The 21089-nt window shown below is 42.9% G+C and overlaps 1 protein-coding gene across 2 annotated transcripts in view; it reads right to left on the reverse strand.

Annotated features, from left to right (window-relative positions):
• Nucleotides 1–21089, reverse strand: part of SNX13 (sorting nexin 13) — a 130008-nt gene that overhangs the window by 23410 nt on the left and 85509 nt on the right. Inside the window, exons 16-18 of one of the 2 annotated variants that reach the window (XM_036759186.1) lie at nucleotides 13179–13216; nucleotides 9011–9080; nucleotides 3202–3341 (exon numbers count right to left, since the gene is read on the reverse strand). In XM_036759186.1, the coding sequence (XP_036615081.1) occupies nucleotides 3202–3341; nucleotides 9011–9080; nucleotides 13179–13216 (248 nt within the window). Of the gene's footprint in view, nucleotides 1–3201; nucleotides 3375–9010; nucleotides 9081–13178; nucleotides 13217–21089 lie in introns of both variants that reach the window. The other variant, XM_036759185.1, reaches the window with a different exon arrangement.

Here is a 21089-nt window from a genome sequence, read left to right on the forward strand (position 1 = left end):
AGTGGAGATTACTAAGAGACACAGTCAGAACTGAGCTGATGGAAAACCACTGGGGAGGAGTATGGAAGATGGACTGGAATGGGGAGAAACTTGGGGCGGAGAGGTCTGCAATGACCTCTGCAATATATTCAATATAATTCAGGCAAAAGGTGATTAGACACTGAATCAAGGTAGTGACTTTTTGAGTAGAGACAAATGTCTAACAGGCAACTAACATCATGAGGCTGAAGCTCCTAACAATCAGCGCTAGCTGGAGAGGCAACACAGGTTTCCCTCCACAACAGGGGTCTTCTAGCAAGGGCTGGATGGCCATTTGCAGAATAATAAAGGGGATTTTTGTTCAGAGTTGAGTTGGATGATAGGCTTTTGAGGTCCCTTCCAGCTCTGAGAGTCTGTGATTCAATTATACCTAAATATGGATCCTATTTTACAGTGAGCAAATGCTTTCTCGGGGGATGGGAGGCACAGGGGGAACAGCGAAGAAAAGAAGGAAAGGGCTGAGACAAGACAGTCTTCAAAGCACCTGCGTTCCATTTATTAATGCTCTGAAGGGCTTTTTATTAAAGTAACAGGAATGAATTTATTTAATTTCATAGGGCAAATACTTTGTCCATTATAAAATCAATTTATTTCAGACATTCTGAAGTAAGTAATGTTAAACAAAACAGAACACTTCTTTAATACTTTAAAGGAATACCTCTAACAACTGACATTAAAATATCAATTCCTAAAGAAGAGAAACAATCTAGATTTTAATAGGATTTTTTTTTATGTCAAAACCCTAAAGTAACATTATTAACAGTTTTCTCTAATGTAGTTATCTTGAATCTTAGATACACTTGGGGACTCCATGAAGAATCCCCACACATAAAAGTGAACTTTAAAATGAACTACACGTGGAGATGTAACTACATGGACTTAGTAAATTTTTGTAATGCTTAGAAAATAAAAGAAGATTTATTCCCTCACTAGGCTTTATCAAAATAATGCAAATGTGTAGAGTACTCTAGTGAAAAGATAAATCCTTAATATTTGTGAAATACTAATTTTCTAAGATTCTCCATTCAGTTATAAATCTGCATGCCATGCAACCATAATCTCATTTAAAAAGTCACAGAAACCCATTAATATTTGACAAGGTATAACCCTATTTGGGTCCTTCCTTAGGCCTCTCAAAGAAAACGACTCGACATTTCAATAATGAAAATATAACGAGGTCAAGTCATGCCCAGCTGAACAACGAAGGAAAACATTTCTATGAAAACCTTCTTCTAAGCGACTTTCGCTGTTTGGACACAGACTCCATTCACATGTCTCCCCAGATGATTTCAATGAATTCTCAGATTCTACCACAAAACCCCAAACAGTCACCGTGTTTGCCAGCACCCCAGTGATCTTGATGGGCACCATTCCTAGGGCAACTGAGTGAGGAGGAATGCAACGGAGCTAATTATACAGTGGTCTTTCTTACCCTTAGGTTCAGAAGAGCTACCTCACCGAACAAGATGAGGGATCATCACACAGTGTGATGCTGCTGCCCAAAAAGCCAGTGCCATCCTCGCTATTTTAAAAGAAGCAAAACTTCCAGGAATAACAAGAGGAAAGTCCTGCCGTACTGTGCGTTGGTCAGACCATGCCTAGAGGTTGTGTTCATTTAGGAAGGCCACAGAGAAGTCAGAGAGACAGTGAAGGGCCCAAGTCCATGTTACAGAAGGACTGGTGAAGGAACTAGGGATATGCAAGCAGAAATAAAGACTTGGGGGCACATGAGAGCTGTCTCCAAGCAATCTGGAAGGATGTCGTGGGAAAGGGAGTAGATGTTTGTTAAGCCCCAGAGGCTAGAATCAGGATCAATGAGTCGATGTTACAAAGAGGAAAATTCTGTTTCCTTGGGAGTCTTCCCACAGAGGCTGCACAATCTCCAGTCAGGTACTTTACCATGAGAATTGCTCTTGCGTATGGATTGGACTGGACTGGAATGCTGTTAACATCCCCCTAATTTCCAACTCTCTTATTGCTATGTTCATAATAAACATATCACAAGCAATTCATGCAAAGTTTATACAATCCAGACTAAATGTTACTAAATTTGCTCTAGTTTACTGTTAAAATTTTTCATCCACTATTTCCATAGTCAACAATTTTGCCCTGATTTGCACCTTATAGCTCACACACTTTTAAAATCAAAGTTTTTATGCAGCCAAGTAACTCCATCCAATGGTGGTACCTTCAAAGGGATTTTGCTGCCTTCAGAGTCCCTAGGAAGCTAACACTTATGTCAACAGGTTCTACTTTGTACCACTGGCAAGATCACAAGTTCTGACGTTTTTCCTTCTATTATTTTATGGGGGTTAAGAGCATGTGACTATAGGGCAGGCAATCAAAGGTAGGCTGTCTAAGAGTATCAAGTACAGTCAACAGCTGGCTAAACCTTTGACCACACAGATCCTGCACTTCAACTGAAATCCTCCTTCCTCAACATCAGCTTTTATTTCTTCAGCTCTGTGACCAATTCAACAAGTAAACTAAATCCTTCTGCTGACTAGACTTCTGCAGAGCACTCTAGAAAGGAAAAGACAATGGTCACACAACTGAAGTAGTCTATTTAAACCTATTAAAGCCAATTCAAAAACGTACTACCCTATATCAGTTGCACAGACATTTTTTAGTGCTGGATACAAAAAAAATGACATTTCTACCTAGGGAGTATCAAATGAGAGTCTGAACAAGGCTGCTGCCAGTATTAGTTGCTAATATTTGGAAATAATAGAATATTTAAGTTGCCAAATGAAACTATTCCCATAATATTTAAATGTTACTGGTTTGTACATATAATCTAAAAGGCATATGAAACCAAATTCAGGTAATTTTTTTCTACTTGACACATGTATAATATCAGCCTGCCTTGTTAATTATTATTAAAATGTTCCTTTTAAAAAATGAAGACACCCAGATCATTAGAAGCTGAGTGCTCTGAGAATTAAAAGGGCTTGCTTAGAGGTCTCAGACCACGACCTCAGAGATAGGGCCATGCAAGCCCCTCCCTCACGTAGAGATGGAGAAGACAAGGCCCGAGGGGGTGACCTGCCCCGGCCACATGGGTGGCATCCACTTTGGCCACCACTTCCCTCCAGCATGCATACACACTCCCAAGAAGCCAGCACTCAGTGCTGGTCAAGAACAACAAAGATGACTACATACCTGCTCAGTGATCCGCATGTGGAAGTCATGGAAGTCACTGTAGCGGCGATAGGTCTTCCAGATCTCATCGCTGCTGGGGCCACGCCGGTGCACAGTGATGGCGTACAAGGCATATGTCTTGCCGTGGTCGTTACACACGCCTGCCACAGCATAGGGGTCACAGTCAGCACAGACTAGTCATTTAGAACAAAAGAAAGAGAAACAAAACACACGAAAGAGGAAAACGAAAGGACAAAAAAAGACAACATGAAATGAGGAAGAGTCTGAAATGAGAGACTGAGACACAAATGGATGTCAGCAAAGGACCAAATAAAATGCCCAAACTTCCTCATGGGAAAACCAGCAAGCTCAGCCCTTATCACTAATAATTCTGACTTAAATGTCCTTAAGAGACCCAGAGTAAACATCATCATTGCAAAATTGCAGGGTCCTATACTCACTAGAACAAGGGGTCTCAGATACTTGGTCAACTGCTTTCCAACCACAATCTCCTCAGTCAAATGGATGACCAAAGACATCGCAAATTGCTCTATCCAACCCTCCGAAAATGGTGTCGACATCTGTGCGCACAAGGTGTCCTCAATGAACTACTGTGGAACTCAACAGAGTAGACAGTTGTAGAAGGAAGCACCCTCTGTTCTGGAGGAGGGCAGTCAAGGCGTAGTTAGGTCATGGGGGTTGAGTGTATTTTTTTTTTCAGTGATCCTGTTAAATGATGGCTAAGAGTAACTATCTAAGGGTGCCTCCCTACACACTTGCATTCTTACCAATACTGCCAGGCACACAAGACATTTCAAATTGGAAAATTCTGTCACCAACAAATGTTGTGGGTATATAACGACTCTTAGTAGGTAAAGATAATGCTTTGCATTTAACTGAGGCAACTCACTTTCCACCAGGGCATGACTGTGGAAAAAACTCCATGGGGAAGGACAGCTCATGAAGTCGTGTGGCTCCTCAGCACCTCTGCTCTTCACAGCTAAATATACACGGGGACCAAAATACTCTAAATAAATTTCACCTGAACGGCAAACCCTCTATACTCAAATACAGGGCTTTTTCTTACCGTGATTATATACCTCAGTCTGAAGAAAGGTCAAAAGAATTCTTAGAAAAATGGTTTCCAGCACATGAGGCTATAATTCTAACTTTCAGAAACATTTAATCCTAAACCCTGAATCTTTCAAAACATTAAATAATTTAAGTTTTCCATCAAGAAAGTCACGTTTCATCTATCACTTATTTTGTGAAACAGGATTTCCCACAGCAAGACCTGGGATGGGAACAATGGGGGGAGAGGGGAAGCTTGGTGGGAGAGATTTCAAAATCTACTTGCTGTGAAGGGCTAGATGTTTTGTGACAGAAATCAAAAGGTAAGGAAAGGGAACGAGATTCTAAAGAAATTATAAAAGGGAGAGATAGGATTGTGATTTCTTTTATAAGTCAAAAAGGCAAAGGAACACTTAGAGACATCATAAAGGAAAAAAATTACTGATTATTGGGAATTTGCTGACATGTTGATCAGTCATCTATAATGTGTTATCAGGAAGCTTAAATAATTAGGTTATAAATTGTCAGGTGGACAAAACCCATCTGCTACAGAATTTCATAAACTCAGTGTGAGGCCAAGCCTCAGGAAACAGCAGGATCAGAGCATGAGCGTGAGAGGACAAAAGTATGTGTCATTTGGAGAAGTCAAAGCAGTCAGGTGGTTGTGGATTTGTACACTGAGTTCTGAATCTGTCTTTATAATTAAGAGAACTAAATTTGGTGACACTTGTCAGCCACTTGAATAATCTGAACATGAAACATCAACACTTACACCAAATAATCTGACAACTTAAAAACATGTAAAGCTTAACCGAAATAAAGCAGGGAGCCGGCACCCAGACTGCTTCAGCTACAGAAACCCCAAGGTTTCTTCAGAAAGCTAAAAAGAAAATTCACCCAAACTAACCAAGTTAAGCAGGTGCCCAAGGTGATAGCATGGCCTGAGTAGACAAGAACATTATTCATTATAGACAGCATGTCAAACAGTGACCACAGGACTCACAGCTGGAAGGGACCTCATAGAGAATTTAGCCTGACCCCCTTATAGGAAAGAAATTGAGGCATTACATGACATTTCAAGGCCACATGGGTAACAAGTAGCAAAACAAGTATTTGAACCCAGGTCCTAATGCCAAATCCCGCGTTCTTCTCAAAGTCCCAAACCACCTCCTCTTCATAACAAATTAAATGTCTGAAACGCTGGAATTCTATTCCATACTTTTTTGGGGGGGGGAGGGGGGACAGGGACAAGAAGACAGGTGGGAGGACATGAGCAAAAATGCTCAAGTTAAAAAAAATACAATAAACTCTACACTTATGAGCTGTGCTTAATGGTGTGACCGCTGGAGTTACTCAGGCTCTCAGCTTTCTCATCTGTAATATGGGAATAGATAATAACACTTGGCAACCATGAAACGATGCCACGAAGTGACAATGGCTGCTCCCAACAGCCCAAAGTGGCTCTCGGGTGGAAGAAAGAACAGAGCCCTGACAAACACCTCTGGAGACCTGGCAAGAGCCCTTAGTCCTGGCTTGGCCTCAGGGCCTTGATCTTCTATGCTGTGGCTCTTCAGTATTTAGTACCAGGCCCAAAGCACAGTGTTACCAAAATGTAATCAAGTTTAACAAAACAAGAAAACAGGCATGTGCCTTCCTGTCAGGCTCCATCCATTTAAAATGTCTGTCAGGGCAGGTTCCTAATTTTATCCCTCTTACAGTTACTTTGTAACAACTGAGGCTTGTATAACTACAACACCAACAACCAAAAATCCCCGGTTCAGTAAGATTTTACTTGGGTGTTACCATACATGGTACGTTCAGAAACCAAGGAAAAAAAAAGATTATGAGGAGTTACTCACTAAAAATTTTAGCTTCTGATTAACTGATACATTTTAGATTTGCAAATTCTGCCTTGTTCCAATTTTCTCAGCACAGAAATAGAGAAAAAGAAATCTTGAGAATGAAGGCAAATCATGGTCAATTTGAGGCAAGTCCCTGTGCCCACATGTAAAGCTCAGTCTGTAAAAGAGCCCCCCAGATCTGGTTCACATCCACTCCTGGTTTCCCTTCTATCACCTGGGCCAGGAGATGAGACTTTGGGGTCACCGCGTCTGACTTGTCCCCCATCTGCCCCAACAGCCTCATTGTGGCCAGAAGACGCTCAATCACCAAAAGCAGCTGAGCCATATCCCCTTGCACATGTGACAGCAGGTCACTGGGCCCTCCACTTTCCTGCGCTGTGGCTAGGGTGTGTCTGCTGCCAGCGCCACGCTGGAGTGCGCAGCACTGGGCTACCCAGATCCCATGTCAGTCACAGCCAGACACACCCTCCGTACAGTAATGTCAAAGCTCACCTGATACTCACAGCCACCCTGGCAAGGAAGTGCTATTATTATCTCGTTTTGTGTACAGAAAACTGAGGCACACAGAGGTAAAGTGACTTGCCCAGGGTCACTGAGCTCATGGACCACTGAAGCAGCACATGTCCGGCTTCCACGCGCACTGTGCCAATGGCGAAGGCTGAGAAACGGCAATCCTTTAAAATTTTTATAATACAGAATAAGAGAATGTTAACCTACACTAGAATAAAGAAGCTGGTAAGACATCAATCTTTATTAGATGGGGACTGAACTGAAGGCAGAACTCGACCTTCTTCAACAGGGATCTTTGTCCACTGAATACAGACTTATTGAGTAGTACCCTGCTCCCAAGAGATTTTCACTCGAATTGGGCAAAGGTGTTCTGGAAAAGTAGTGGTTCCGGAGAAGTAGCACCCACAACGTGTTACAGGCATCCAGAGGAAGGCCCGCCCGGCCAGGCTGCAGGGTATGTCAGCTGAGCCTTGAAGCTTGAGCAAAAGACGAGCAGAGAGGAGACTCTCCCATCATAGGGGAATAAGAAAAGAGCCAAACGATCATCTGCTAAGGGGAGAGTGAACTGACTGAACCGTCTGAGCGAAGGAGACAGTTTAGAAATAAAAGCTGTAAAGGGAGCCTGGGATTGGCATGGGGAGTTGACGCTAAGGTTTGAAAGACTACAAAATTGATGGTCCCCCTGAAAGAAATTCAGACAGTCATGGAAAAAGTATCCAGTTCAGGCAGAGGAGCAAATCTTAGAAAGGAAAAGCAGCTGGAGCCGTGGGCCTAGAGCTCAATGCCACTGCTGGAGACGTGGAGCTCGAAATCATCCATGGGCCAAGACACCCAAAGCCATGAGGGTGACTGGGATTCCCAAGGAGACAGAAAAGCCAAGAGATGGCCTGAGCCTCGGAACCTGCTCCTGATTCAGCCAGGATCCTAGAGGAAGGATTATTGTATGAGAAGGAGAAGAATCTGGACATGAGCTCATCTTAGAGTGACCAAAGGATGCTCAACAGTCAATAAAGATGTATTAAGTGCCTACTATGTGCCAGGCACTGTGTGAACGGCTGAGGAGACAACGGTATCACTAGCACTACTAAGAGGTAAAAGACTAAAAGGAGGTCACTTAACTGAGTAATAAGGACCTCATTAGTGACCCTGAGTCAAGAGGCTGTTAAAGTACAATCTCAGGAACAGACTGTGGAGAAGTGGGGCCGAGCACATAAAAGCCATGAAGGAGACAATGTCTGGCATTCCTGAGCCCGGGCCGCCTCCTTCCAGCTCAGCCACCTGGACAGGGCCAGCTGTGACCCAGGAGGTGAAGTCCAGCCGCTGCTTTTGCAGGTGCTGATGCCTCCTCCACAAAGACAGTGAATGAAGACCCAAAAAAGGGTGTCCTTGGCCTGATCAAATGGCTCTGCATCAGCAACATGTAGGAATGTTGTTCAGGAAACTGCATGACCTCTGCACTGCCACCCCCACAGCCCTGGGACCCTTCCATCGTGACCTGCAGCAGAAGCCCCTGGATGCACGGTCTGCCCCCACAGAGTGTCAGCTCTCTAAGGAGGGACTGGGGGCACTTCTCCCTGGGCATCCCCAGCACCGAGCACCAGGTTTTGTACAGAACAAGCACCCAACCAATGCTTTTTCACTCCTTCATAAAGGAACAAAAGCTTGAATCACGAATCATGTGTAACTCTGTTTCTCCAACTCCACTTGCTCATCTGTGAAATGAAAGCGGTGAGGGATCTCTTTAAGATCCCTTCAAGCTTTCGAGGTCTTGTGAGGGAAAAGCCATGCCGATCAAAGATTTTTAAAGTGACACTAAAAGAAAATGTAAACAGAAATCTTCTGACCTCACAAAATGATGTGAAAAATATGGCTGTTGTGGAAAGGCGGGGAAGAAACAAATTATAGCTCTCCCAGTCGTGCCAGGGCCTCTCTATTTCTCCTGCCACTGCCTCAATCTGCTGTGTGCAAGGGGTCACTTTATCTCCAACACAGACTAGGACCTCTCAAAGCATGCGTGCACAGCTCTGATGGACTAAGGATATGAGAAGAAAAATGAGACTGCATTTTGTTCTATTGGTGTAAAGTGGGACGTTCTAAATGGTTTGAATACTTAATCTTCAAATGCTGAAAAAACTGTCTTGGTTGAGGAAAGGGCCCACATCCTCTAGGCATAACATTCCCAAAAGAGCGAGCATAGAATTAAGCAGAACGTTTAAAAACAATACTGAACACAAACGAAAGGCTAGACATTTGATGGTTTGGGAAAGAAAAGAATGAGTATGTGTATAATTCTCTGAATAATGAATTAATGCCATTTAAAAACTGACACAAAATACTAAGGAAAAGAGAAAGGGTGGATGACCACTTCTAAATACAAAAGCTCTTACCAGTATCAGAAATATAAGCATGGAGTTGCACTGAGTCTTCAGAAGATACACTTGAAAGGTCATCTAAAGACTGCAAAAAAAAAAATTTAAAATTAATTTGGGAAGTATAACTGAGGAACTATATGTTTGTCCATGTTTAATAACAATGAAGTACTTTATGAGTTTTATAATGGAAATAAGTTGTTCTTTTAGTCCACTGACTTGAGACAGCAAAATAATCATGAAAATTCTAAAAGATTTTAGTAAGAGTCTGGATGTGCATTTTGCTCAATAAAAATACTGTCCCCACCCCTGCAACATTCTCCCTCCCCATCTCGGCCTCCCAGCCTCCCTGGCTTCCTTCACGTCCCCACTAACATCCCACCTGCCAATTACTTGACTTCTGAGTATGTCTGTGCTGGTACTTGTTAGCTTGTTAGCTGATTTCTGATATTGTACTTCAGAAGGGAAGGGAAAATCAGTCAACAGACATTTATTAAGTGCCTACTATGTGCCAGAGGCACGGGGCTCAGTGCTGGAGATACAAAGAAAGGTAAAAGACAGTCCCTGCCCTCAAGGAGCTAACAGATGAATGGGGGAGACAACATGCAAACAAATACATACAGAAAAGCTACATGTAGGCTAAACTGAAAACAATTATGAGATGGAAGGGACTGGAATTCAGAGGAGTTGGGGAAGGAGTCCTGTAGAAGATGGGGTTTTAGCAAGGACGTGAAAGCAGCCAGACAGGCCAAGAGGAAGAGCTGAGGGGGAGAACATTTCAGGCCTGGGGAACGCCAAAGAAAAGGCCCAGAGGACACAGAACATCTCCCCTGTGTCAGGACATGAATATTTTTATGGACTAGGAAACCAGGGCACACACGCAGCACGCGAGCAGTGTGCTTTCCTCCAGGCACTGGACATATGAACATCCTGCCTCTCAATTCTATCCTACACATTGTGAGAAAATCTTCAAAATCCTTTGAAGGGGTAAAAAGAAAGAAAAGAGAGGACTGGGGAATGAGGGCAGTCTGAGTTTACAGATTTTTATTTTTTTTTATATGGAAATATCCGTAATATTCTCTTTAACAGGGAAATTCTCATTAAGATTTTTAACAGAAGGGAAAATTATACAAATGGTCACAATTTTAATGACTTTCAATCTCAAAAGTGTGAAAGTGCGTCAGAAATTTAACATGACAGTGTCAGCATCACCCAAAGGAGACTTCTGGTCCCTGAGATGTAGACCTGGACATGCTGAAGAGCATCCATTGAAAACCAAAGAGCCCTGTAACTCTGAGACAAGCATTTTTTGCAAAAACATATGCAATAAAGACTGATTATTACAAAACCAAATATAACAATGTGATATAACTGTTACTAAAAACTTCTGGAGAAGAAGAAAAGGAGAAAGTCTTGGAGTCCAAATACCTAGAACTAGCTCAAGTCCCACAACTGATTCCCTGTGTGATGCTGAGGAAGTTTCAGTTTCCTGATCTATAAAATGGGCATAACGCCTCTCTCAGAACAATGATATCTAGAGAAGGGTTTTCAGAAGCATAAAATGGAAAACAAATGTAAAGTAGCCAAACTAGGTGACCTATAATGAAGGTAGAAATACTGTTTTAAAAAGTATTTGTATGGAAAAAACATTCCCTTGAGGAAAATAATGCCCTCTCCTGAACTAATGTCATGTCCTAATATCTATCTTTTCCCATCCAATAAATTGCCAGTAAAGGGAAAAAGGAAAATTTTAAGTGTCCCCTGAAGATCAGCCTTCCTCTCAGTAATGATGTCTAAACTGTTAACAGCCTATGCCGTGGTAGTCAGAAGTTGTCAAAGCAATATACTGGATTTAGCTTTTTGTATCCCTTATATCAACAATAATAAAAAGTAGAGTTTTTAATGACTTTTCCCCTTTCTCTTTTTATTTCTTTTTAAGAATTTTCTGTTATAAAAGATGGATTTTAGGAAGCACATAGGAAAAATTTAGGTGATACAAAAGCAAAATGTCAATAGAAAAAGCTTAAAGTAGTTTATAAATTTGCACACAAATATCTGATAACTATAATGCAGATATTTTAATCAGGCCACAATAAAATGACTTGTAGAATTATAATGGAATCAGAAGATGCAGAAGGGGGACATGTAAACAAATATTTTTCTCTTCACCTTTAGGCAGCTAAGATAACATAATTCAAGAGGACTCTCCTATTCCCAGACGCCAAATAAAAGGTCTCTTTACAACTATGCCACAAAATCCTAAAAATTCAAGTTTGGAATGGAAAATTTCACTCAGGCGAATGTTTAGATCCACCAAGCCTGATGGCTAGATGGCTTTCTGCTGATGTTGAACTGATGGTCAACACACTGTGGAATGCTGGGATTTGTATTTGTTTTGCTGGACACATGGGACTATTCCTCCATTTGAAACATATGTAATATAAGCAAAGGGGAAAACTGTAATTATGGACAAGAATGTACAACTCCTAAAAATGACAAATCCTTGAGCCCGATCCATTGAAAAGAGTGACAAACATGCCAAGTGCCCACCGTCCCATCCCCACCCAAGGTCTTGTTCCCATGCTGAGACCGTGGGGCTGGGTATAACTGGGGCCCAGAAAGAGCACCATTACTTGAGTAGGAAGCTCTCTCCCCGGCATTCCAACACTTGCACCAGCACCAACGGCTCAAGAGGAGCAAATACAATGAACTGAGGCAAAGTAATAAAACATTCTTCTGGGTTTGGAAACCCTTTCCTTAGCCTACTGCCTAGCTTCAAAGACACTTCCTCCACATATTGGGGGTGATTTCCTTTTAAAAGCAGGGTTGGAAGCGTGATGAACCTCAGGGGGATGGCTATGCACCAGCAGCCAGGAAAAACACCAGGGAAGTCGAAGAAATCAACCCTTCCACCAAGCGAGAACTAGCACCTCACTCTGTATTGGACAAAGCTAAAATAGGTGGCAGTGTCAGCTAGCGCTACTGAGTCAGAAAGCAAAGAAGGGAAGGATAGGCAGAGAGGGAGGAGGGAGCACCAGAGTCTCTTTACCGAAATGACCCAGTGCCCACAACACCATTCACAAAAGGCTGCAACACGAGTGTGAACACAAAGGAATGCTGACTGCCCACCCCCATCTTTCTAGGCGATATATTATTGAGAAAACTAGTTCCTGGTAGAGAGGGGCTTGAACATTTGCTACACATAGTCCTAGGACAATGAGAGCAGTGAAACAGTCATCATTTCACATTTGAAGATGAACATATAAAAATGGCCATGACTGCTTATGAAAAAGAACTAAAAATTTAAATATTTTATGACAGAAATGAAGTACCTTCAATCACAGTAAACTCATTTTCTTAAAGGAAAAAAAAAAAACCTCTCTAACATAAAGGGTTGGCCTAGCTGGGCTCGGAGGTCCCTGCCAGTCCTAGGTCACAGATTCTCTGATCCTACGAAATCCTTCTCATGAATCCACATACAGCAGAGCACTGATCTCAGCACCCAGCAGGAACTCTGAATGGATGGAGAAAGCATGATGGAAACACACTCAAAAAGAATAGAAACTAAATTCCTTCACACAAGGCAAATCAATGCCCTCGGGCTTTACAGAAACCCGTTCAAAATTAGATCTTCCTCATGGTGAAAGGCCCAACCTTGCTTCATTTCACAACTGCCTTTCTCAACATCTCCTCTCTAGCCCACTCTCAGGGACCTTTCTCTTCCCTTCCTCTCATCCCACCTCCCCTCATTCTGGAACCATGGATCCAGATCAAGTCAACTCTGCCACTGAGCCCAGACCAAGTATGTCCACCTACTCCTTTGGCCCAACTAACTATCTCTAAACTTTCCAGACCAAAGTACCCTTCTTGGCATCACTCCCCTTTGTTTGGAGTCTCCTACATTAGCTTTCGAGGACAGGGACTTTGTTTTCTGTATATGTACCCCCAGCGATTGGCACAGAGTAAGCACTTACTAAATTATTTTTCTTTCGTTCATTCATTCACTCATTTTGATTTGTAATTCACAAAAACTAAAATTTTTCAAAACTTTAAAAATCATTTAGTATAATAAAGAAGGATTTGGGGTGTACCATTTGATCAAATACAGCAAAATAATATATTTGTCTAAAACTTTCATTAAAACTTTTAAGGCTACTATAATATTTAAAGGACCCATCACACTTACCAAATTTATGCTCCCTGTAGGGGACCTATTAAAAGATTCTGTGGGGAAAAAAAATATACCTCAAATTAGAATGCAGCAAATGCTCTCATCTAAGGTTCATGCATTAGGTATAAAATTCATATCAGCTAAAACATGACAAAACATTAAAGAAAAATGAACTTATGGCAAACACTCAGACTCTAAGTCCTTCAGTCTCTGAGGCCTCCTAACCCAACATTTCAAAGAAAATGCATGTGCATCTGCAGATAGCAGAGAGTAGGGTATCTGGGCACCAAGGGTGCTTGGCCTGTGATGGCCTTGGTCTAGGGCAGGCAGGAAGGAAATGGCATGCTGAAGGCCACAAAGGCAAATTATTTCTGCTGCACTCTGGCATTTTGGCATCATCGGGTTAAGAAAAACGACAAACAACCTCCTCCATGGTAGGATAAGAACAGAGATTGATCTCTAATCTAGAAGGTATATAGACCATGCCTCCCATAGGAAGCCCTTCCTGATCCCCACCTGCTAGGGCCTTCCCACCCTACATTCTTCATAGTTATTCTCTAGTTGTGTGTGTGTGTGCATGTATGCACTTCTTCCCCCCTTCCCCTCCCACCCGATACGTACTCCAGAAAGTAGGTAAGTCTCTTTTCTGTCCCCAGTGTCTACCACAGTACACTGCACAAAATAAGCACTTTATAAATGTGTTAACTGATGCAGAATTGGTATCTTCCATTTGTTCACTTTTGGAACTAAATTGGCTAAAATATTTCATATGTTATGTCTATGAGGTTACTCAGATGAAAGTTTAATATGTAAAATTATTTTTGCATTTTCATTACAAGAGCTAGGATACAAATGATTAAATAATCAAAATGTTAGAATATGTTCATTGGGCATTTTAAAACAATCACCCTAAACAAAGATATCCCCTCACTTTGGAATGTATCAGGACCCATTAGAGAAACTGAGGTAGCCAGGGAGGAAGCTCCCCATAAAAGCCCTAAGTGTCCAGCAGAGGAACATTCTACTTCAGCAGGATGGTTACTGCTGCCACAAAACTGAAAGGTCATCAGAGTGCTTCCTTCCCTCCCAGAGAGGTAGCAGAGACCCCAAGTCTCTAGCCCCTTCCTGTCTCCATAGCCCTAAACTTTGGGGTGGGGTCATTTCCTCGGGGACTTTCTCATCATGGCTTCCCTTCCTAATGAAGACTTCTGTTAGTGAAAGCAATACAAAAAAGTTTCACCTGGGGCCTCACGACAGAGAAGCTCATTTCTTAGTTCGTATAATGCTTCCAACATAAAGCAACAGTTCATGGCTCAAGTAGTTTTTATTCCTTCCTGTCTTTTAAAAAAACACTTTCAAAAGAACAGGCATAGTTATTCCCAACATGCTTCAGAAGCCTATGAATTATAAATTAAGCTTCTGACCCAAACCCCAGAAATAACAGCCAAAGACCATAAAAACAGTTTGAGCACAGTGTCCAGACGGGTCCAAAGTTAATCAAGAAGGTGCTAAACTTCACCAAGATCAAGCCAAAAAGGGACTGGTTTCATGTGGTCAGAAGGAAGAGAAAAAGTTAAATTCAACGAAACCAAGAGAAAGAAAACTTATGCAACTAAAAATCCCTTTCAAGTCGTCTGCTTTCCAACCAGACTGACCCAAGGACGAAAGAGGAGGCTCTGAAAGGAAAAATCCCAGTCACTGGGGACTACGCTGAATAGCCCTAATTCCCTGGAGCAGCTCGCAGAGGGCACAGCAGGCGTCCAGGTAGAGACTTTGATAAAAGGCGACCTCTTCACACCCCTCACACTGAAGACTTTTTGTCCACCCCACTAGTTTTTAGACTAGTTTAACATATCTCTTAACGTATCTATATGCTCGTCAATGAACAAGGGACAAAGGACATTAGGAAGTTCAGCGTAAAATTCCTGAAAAATAAGTTTACAAGCCTACAACAACAACCACTGCAAAGAAGACCCATTTAGAAGCCAACAGAGAGAAAGTTCAGAGTCTCCCCTAGGCCCAAGCCTCCCACTCCCAAGGCCAGCCAACGAATCCATGAGGCAATGACTAGATCAGGATGAAGTGACCACTGACAATCTTGTCCCTTCGTGACTTTTACGATAAAGCAGTTTCAAAGTACGATACTCAACTGCTTAACGTATGATGAAAATTATGAAATCGTACAGCTGACAGCACCATGAGCCCCAGAGCACTGCCCTCGATTAGCCAGCCTGAGACGGCCCTAGCCTACATGGGAAGGCCTGTCTGCTGACTCTGGGGCAGGAGTCGCAATTCCCTCAAAACCGAGCCCATGACAAAAAGGCTTCAGTATTTCAAGTAATGTCTGGCTTAAAGTGGCTGATCTTGACTCATAACTAAATATTTTTATCAGATAGAGGCAGGGCAACTGGCCGGAGGGTCAACAGCCAAGACTCTGGCCATCGCTCCCAGAGCTCAACTCCAGGGCCATTTCACATGTGACTACTTTACTCTGTGCCAATCAGAATTATATATTAACTTAAAAATGTATCAATAAATGCCATTTGGGGGTCAAAAAAGCATTCTGGAGGTTAAACTTCATGAGACAGAGTACAGTAGATAGTCAGGAAGACCTCAGTTCAAATGCAGCCCAGACACTTACTAGCCAAGTTATCTAACTTTGGCATGCCTCAGTTTCCTGACCTGTAAAATGGAGATAACAAGAGCCTGTACTTCCCAGGGTTATTATGAGGATCTAATGAAATGATATTTGTGAAACAATGAAAACCTTAAAGCATCAGCCACTGTGATTATTGTGGGGTTCAACAATCATGTTGACTCTTTCTTGGATTCCTAGTAACTAAGAGGTGCTTTTCTTCAAACCAGAAGCCAATGTTTTATTTTCTCCAACATACCCAATGTTAGATATGAATGATGAAAGACTTCAAACTTTTGTTTTACAGAACTCAGGAAGGGCGTTTCTAATACCATCTCCCTTCATTACACTGTGCAAGTATAGGGTACCTGTGACCTCACAAAGGAAGTGCTTGGAGACGACATCTCCTCTTCTTAATGCACACTGGCACGTTCTCTGCCACAGAGAGCCTTAGAGACTTGGCGGGGGCAGGAACAAGGGCCACACTGAACTGTGCATACCCACTGATTTAATTTTAAAATGGAAAGTTCTCCACATTTTATTACATTTTTATTTATTTTGTTGATTGTTCCCCAATGATGTTTTGATTTGGTTCAGGCTCCCCTCAGGAGTGCTGCAGGCTGCGCTCTGGACACAACCTGCCAATCGATGCCAGAGATGACATTGGTATTCAAGGCATCCTAGGTCTGGGGCCAGGCCTCTCCCCACTACTCTATGTATCCTTACATTGTATTTTTCCAGAAAAACATGAATTTTCAAGAACTTTACAAAAAGTACTCCAGGAAAGGCAGAATTTGAGTTGCTAATTGAAAAACCAAAGCTTTAGAGTAAGTCAATAAAAGTCAACATCAGAATTCAAATCTAGTTTAACAGACAAATTCCTCAGAATGTTCCTTGAAAATAAAACATCATTAACAAAATATCTTTCTTCCTTCCTCACTGAGAAGAGGAAAGATATTCATGTGAATTAGTGACAAGCCCCAATAACAGAATGTTTTAGCAAGCATGTTGCTGTGACTTTCTAGGGGCATTCTACCTCCTGACGGGCCAGGCCAATGAAATTCTTGGGAAGTTCACTTTAAAGCAAACGTCCTACAGGAGAACCAACATTTCCTGCTAGTCTTGTGCACCCTGTGCATCTCCCTGCCTTGTGAGTCCTGCCCTCCCAGACAGGCATGGACCCATCGCTATACAACCAATGGCAGAATTCAATGGGCTAACTGTGCAGGAGATTTCACTGTCTGAGAAGTGGTATAACAAGAGCAACACAAAAAACAAAACGAAGATGAACATCAAAGGTGCTGCTGGGCAGCCTCTGGCTTACACCTGGTCCGGTCATTCATTCCCTTGCAATATGGAAACCAAGCAAGACCAAACTTGGGGTTCAGTTCACTGAACTGAAGAATCTAAATCGGAAACTTTAAGAAAGTTTTCTAGGGCATCAGATAGAAAAAAATGAGTTACAGTCATGTGTGTGAGTGTGTTAATGCTCAAGGTTTAAGATCATTCAATCAATACTGATGAAGCACTTCCAGGTGTCAGCCACTGGGCTAAGTACTCAGACAGACAGACAGAAAGGCTCTTCTCAGCATCTCTGCTTTGAGATGAGAAGGAGCCTGGGCCAACAAAGACCACATGCGTTTGTGGGTGCTAAGTAAAGGGTGAGCCCTGGAGAGTATGTACTCCAAACAGAGTAGATTTGCTACCATACACACCCGGAATGATTTCTCTCTCAAAGCTGACTTCAGTTCCTCTGTCCCATAAAGATTCTTCGTTCTACAGAGAGTAAAGCTGATTCCTCTCCTCAAACAGCACAAAGAAAATGCCAGCTCAAGCACACGGCAACTTGGCATGAGGGCGAAACTGTTTTCAAGTTGGGAAAATAGGGGTCGTGTTAATTGGGGACTCAAAAGCAATTTTCCTCTAAAAATAAATTAATTTTAGATCAAGAAAATCCATTTCCAACAATATTGCCAATGAATAAGGCAGGGGGAAAAAAATCTGGTGTGGCACACAATAGCCAGGTGGCCAAGGAAAGGCCACAGACACAAGCGAGGGCAGACAGCAGCTTGCATGAGCCTAGTTTCACAGCTCAGGGCTGGACAACTTTAAAAAAAAAATCTTTACTCCAATCACCTTTCTGGAAATTACAGAATATGGCTATTCATCCAGAAAAAAAAGAACCAGATGTGGAGGTTTCTACAACTAAAATAGGCACATTGAACACCTCCAAATTTAAATCCTGAAAGAGAAATCTTTAGTAATTTGAATGTTTTTCCTTACAGGTTTTTCTGGATTTAAAACATTGAATGATGCACATGCCTGAATCTTCAAAGTAACAAAGACAGCATGAAAAAAGCCTCTATTGCTTTTCAGGCTCATTTTCCCTAATGAGTGACCCAACAGATGTGCCTTCCCAAGGGCCCATGGCAGGGCCAAGGGGATTCTGGAGCCCTGGCTCTGCCCCTCCCATGCTCCATCACTGATGAAATGAGAGTGCTGGTCTACAATTCCCTGAGGACACCTGTCCTTGGCCTGGTTTTTGTGCTTCCACAGCCACACCCCAGCTCTCCTCAGCCTCCAAGCTGCACCCTTCACTCTTCCCCAGGAACAGTGCAGCCTTTCTTGCAACTCTGAATGATTACTTCTTTGTGGACGACACCCTCTGCTCATACCCAAGTTCGGAGCTCCACATCTCCAGCTCTTTACACTCTGCTTCTCTTAGATCTCCTGGTAGAGCAATGTGTTCAGTCCAGCTTATTCATCGCATCTGTACAGAGGATTCAGTGTAAACCAGCTCCAGGTAGACAGGTCAACAAGTTCTCCAAAGCTGGGTGGAGCCCACACTCCCTCCCAGCATGTGGCCCAGAAGCTCCTGCCTCCAAAGCCTGCCCTCTCTTCTCTACAGAGGAAGGCCTGCCTCTCTCCAAAAAGCACGGAAAACTTCATGCAAACCCATTGTTCTTTTTCCCAGATCCAATTCCCCTCCCAGTTATCTTATCTAACTCTCTGAGAAGGAACATCACTAATCTGGTTTACAATCAATAAATGGGGACACTGGAGTGTGCTGGCCTGGAAGAAGCCCTCCGTTAGAATGCCGGCTGACAGCCTTCCTGAGCCACAGCTCCTCAATGGTCTTTCAGGGCCTTGCCAAACTGAATTCTCTATAATTCTAGCTCCTCACTAACTGAAAACGCTTCCCACACCTAAACCTCCCTCTAGGTGCTGCTCACCACCATCACCTGCCCCTGGATCACTGGTATCACTGATTCCAGGCCAAAGATAGAGGTAATACGGTGTACTGACTGGAAAGTGTTTTGGACGTGGGGTCAGGAAAACACGGATTCAAATCCTGACTCTAATATTACTAAGTGGATGACTACAGACAAGTCATTTAGCCTCTCTGAGGCCCAACTCCCTTACCGATCACAGAGAACAGTGGCTGTCACCTTCCTCACACAGGGTTACCCTGAGCCTCCAATGATGCAGAAGCATTTGGCTATCTCTGACATGCTCTGTGTCACTTGTTAAGATAATCCTTGGGGTGCACCACTCTTACTTCTTTGGATGGACAGATGATAAATGGATGGAGAGAAGAAAGACAGATGGTTAGATAGATGGATAAATACATGGGAAAGAGAGAGGGAAGAGGGAAGGAAGGAGGAGCATTTGTTATATGCCAGACCCTGTGCTAAGGTCTGGGAATAAAAATACAAATAAACAATAAAGTCCTTACCCTCAGGGAGTCTATATCCTAATAGGGGAAGACAACACCTCTAGAAAAGGTGGAGTGCAGGGAGAGGGGGGCCACCATAGGCAGGGGAGCTAGCAAGGAGAAGGAAGAGAAGTCACGAGTCAGTCGAGATGTGATTGAGGAAAAGCAGGTCTGGGGTCCTTCTGAAAACAGCAGGGCCAGAAGGGCCTCAGAATGGAAGTTCCCCTGGGTTGGCAAAGCACAGTACGGGGCACATAGTAGGTGCTTAATAAACGTTCTTTACTGAGGGCTCAGAAGCTCTCCATTTCCCATCAGTGGATCTGCTTGGTTTCTACTCCACAGAACATCATGCCTTAGTGTCCCACTCCTACCCCCCGCTTTGATTCTGCTTCCTTGGGTGTACTGTCTTCCCCCATTAGACTGTAAGCTCCTGGATGACAGGAGCTGTCATTCTTTTTCCTATTTGCATTCCCAGTGCCTGGCACAGTAGGTGCTTAATAAATGTTGATTGAATTGAACTGAGAGAGTCTAGTTCCAAAGCTTCCTGCAGCCTTCATACGGACAAACACATCAATTTATCCCTTTTCTATATTTCCAGAGCCTCTATTCTCTACACAGTTCATGTCGGTACTTAATCAGACAATAATATCCACTAACTCCTTGAGGTGCGCATACGTTCTCATCTAGAAAAGCTCATGAAAATCAAAGACCAAGGTTTTCGACTTTCCTTGCCATTCCCAGGTCAGAAACCCATGACACTTGGGGGTCTGTCAATGGCAGACAAGGATGTCAGGAAGATCTGAGGAATGTTCCCCTTTCTTACCAAATCTCCATTGATTCCTGGAGCCCCCTGGACACCCCTGGAGCTTTCTGTTGAGGGACTCAACCAAGCCAACCAAGGGGGCTTCACTTCCAAACCTTCAGCCTTTTTCTCTCTGGTGTTCATCAAGAAGGGCCATCACCTAATAGCCTCTACTGGCTTTTGTCTTTATCCAACTCCAGCACTCTACTAAGAGGGAACGCCTTCCACCCTCCCCACCCTGCTTGAGGAAGAACTGCTGCCATCTTCTTTCTCCCAAAGTCAGGAAAGATCCTGCCCTCCATGAGAAGTCCATCTATCGACAGGCAGGATGGTACTTTGTGCCCTACAATGAAATGGGGCCAATAATTACCATCACTAAATGTCCAAAGGGTTTAGAAAAAAGGAGAGTCAGGAGATGTGGAAGCTCACTTTGGCTCTACCACAAACCAGCTCGATGCCCTCTCTGGCTCCCACTTTCTTCATCTAGACAATGAGTAGGCAGACTAGCTGACTTCTGAAGTGTAGAGTAAGCTACAAAGGACCTTGGAGACTCTCTGGTTTAGCTCCTAAATCTGTTACAGCGCTAAGAAGTCAAATGTTTGGGGAGATTCTACGCCAACGACACAAAATTGTCTCATTTCAAGAGCCCAAGGACCAAATAGCTCGAAGGGTTTAAGACTTTACAAAATGTTGACATTTTAATGTAATACACACACACACTGCACTATTTTTGTAGATTTAAAATAATTTGCAGTTTTAAAGAATGGATTGTTT

The sequence above is a fragment of the Trichosurus vulpecula genome, chromosome 5 (assembly GCF_011100635.1).
Source record: "Trichosurus vulpecula isolate mTriVul1 chromosome 5, mTriVul1.pri, whole genome shotgun sequence".
Lineage (NCBI taxonomy): Eukaryota > Metazoa > Chordata > Mammalia > Diprotodontia > Phalangeridae > Trichosurus > Trichosurus vulpecula.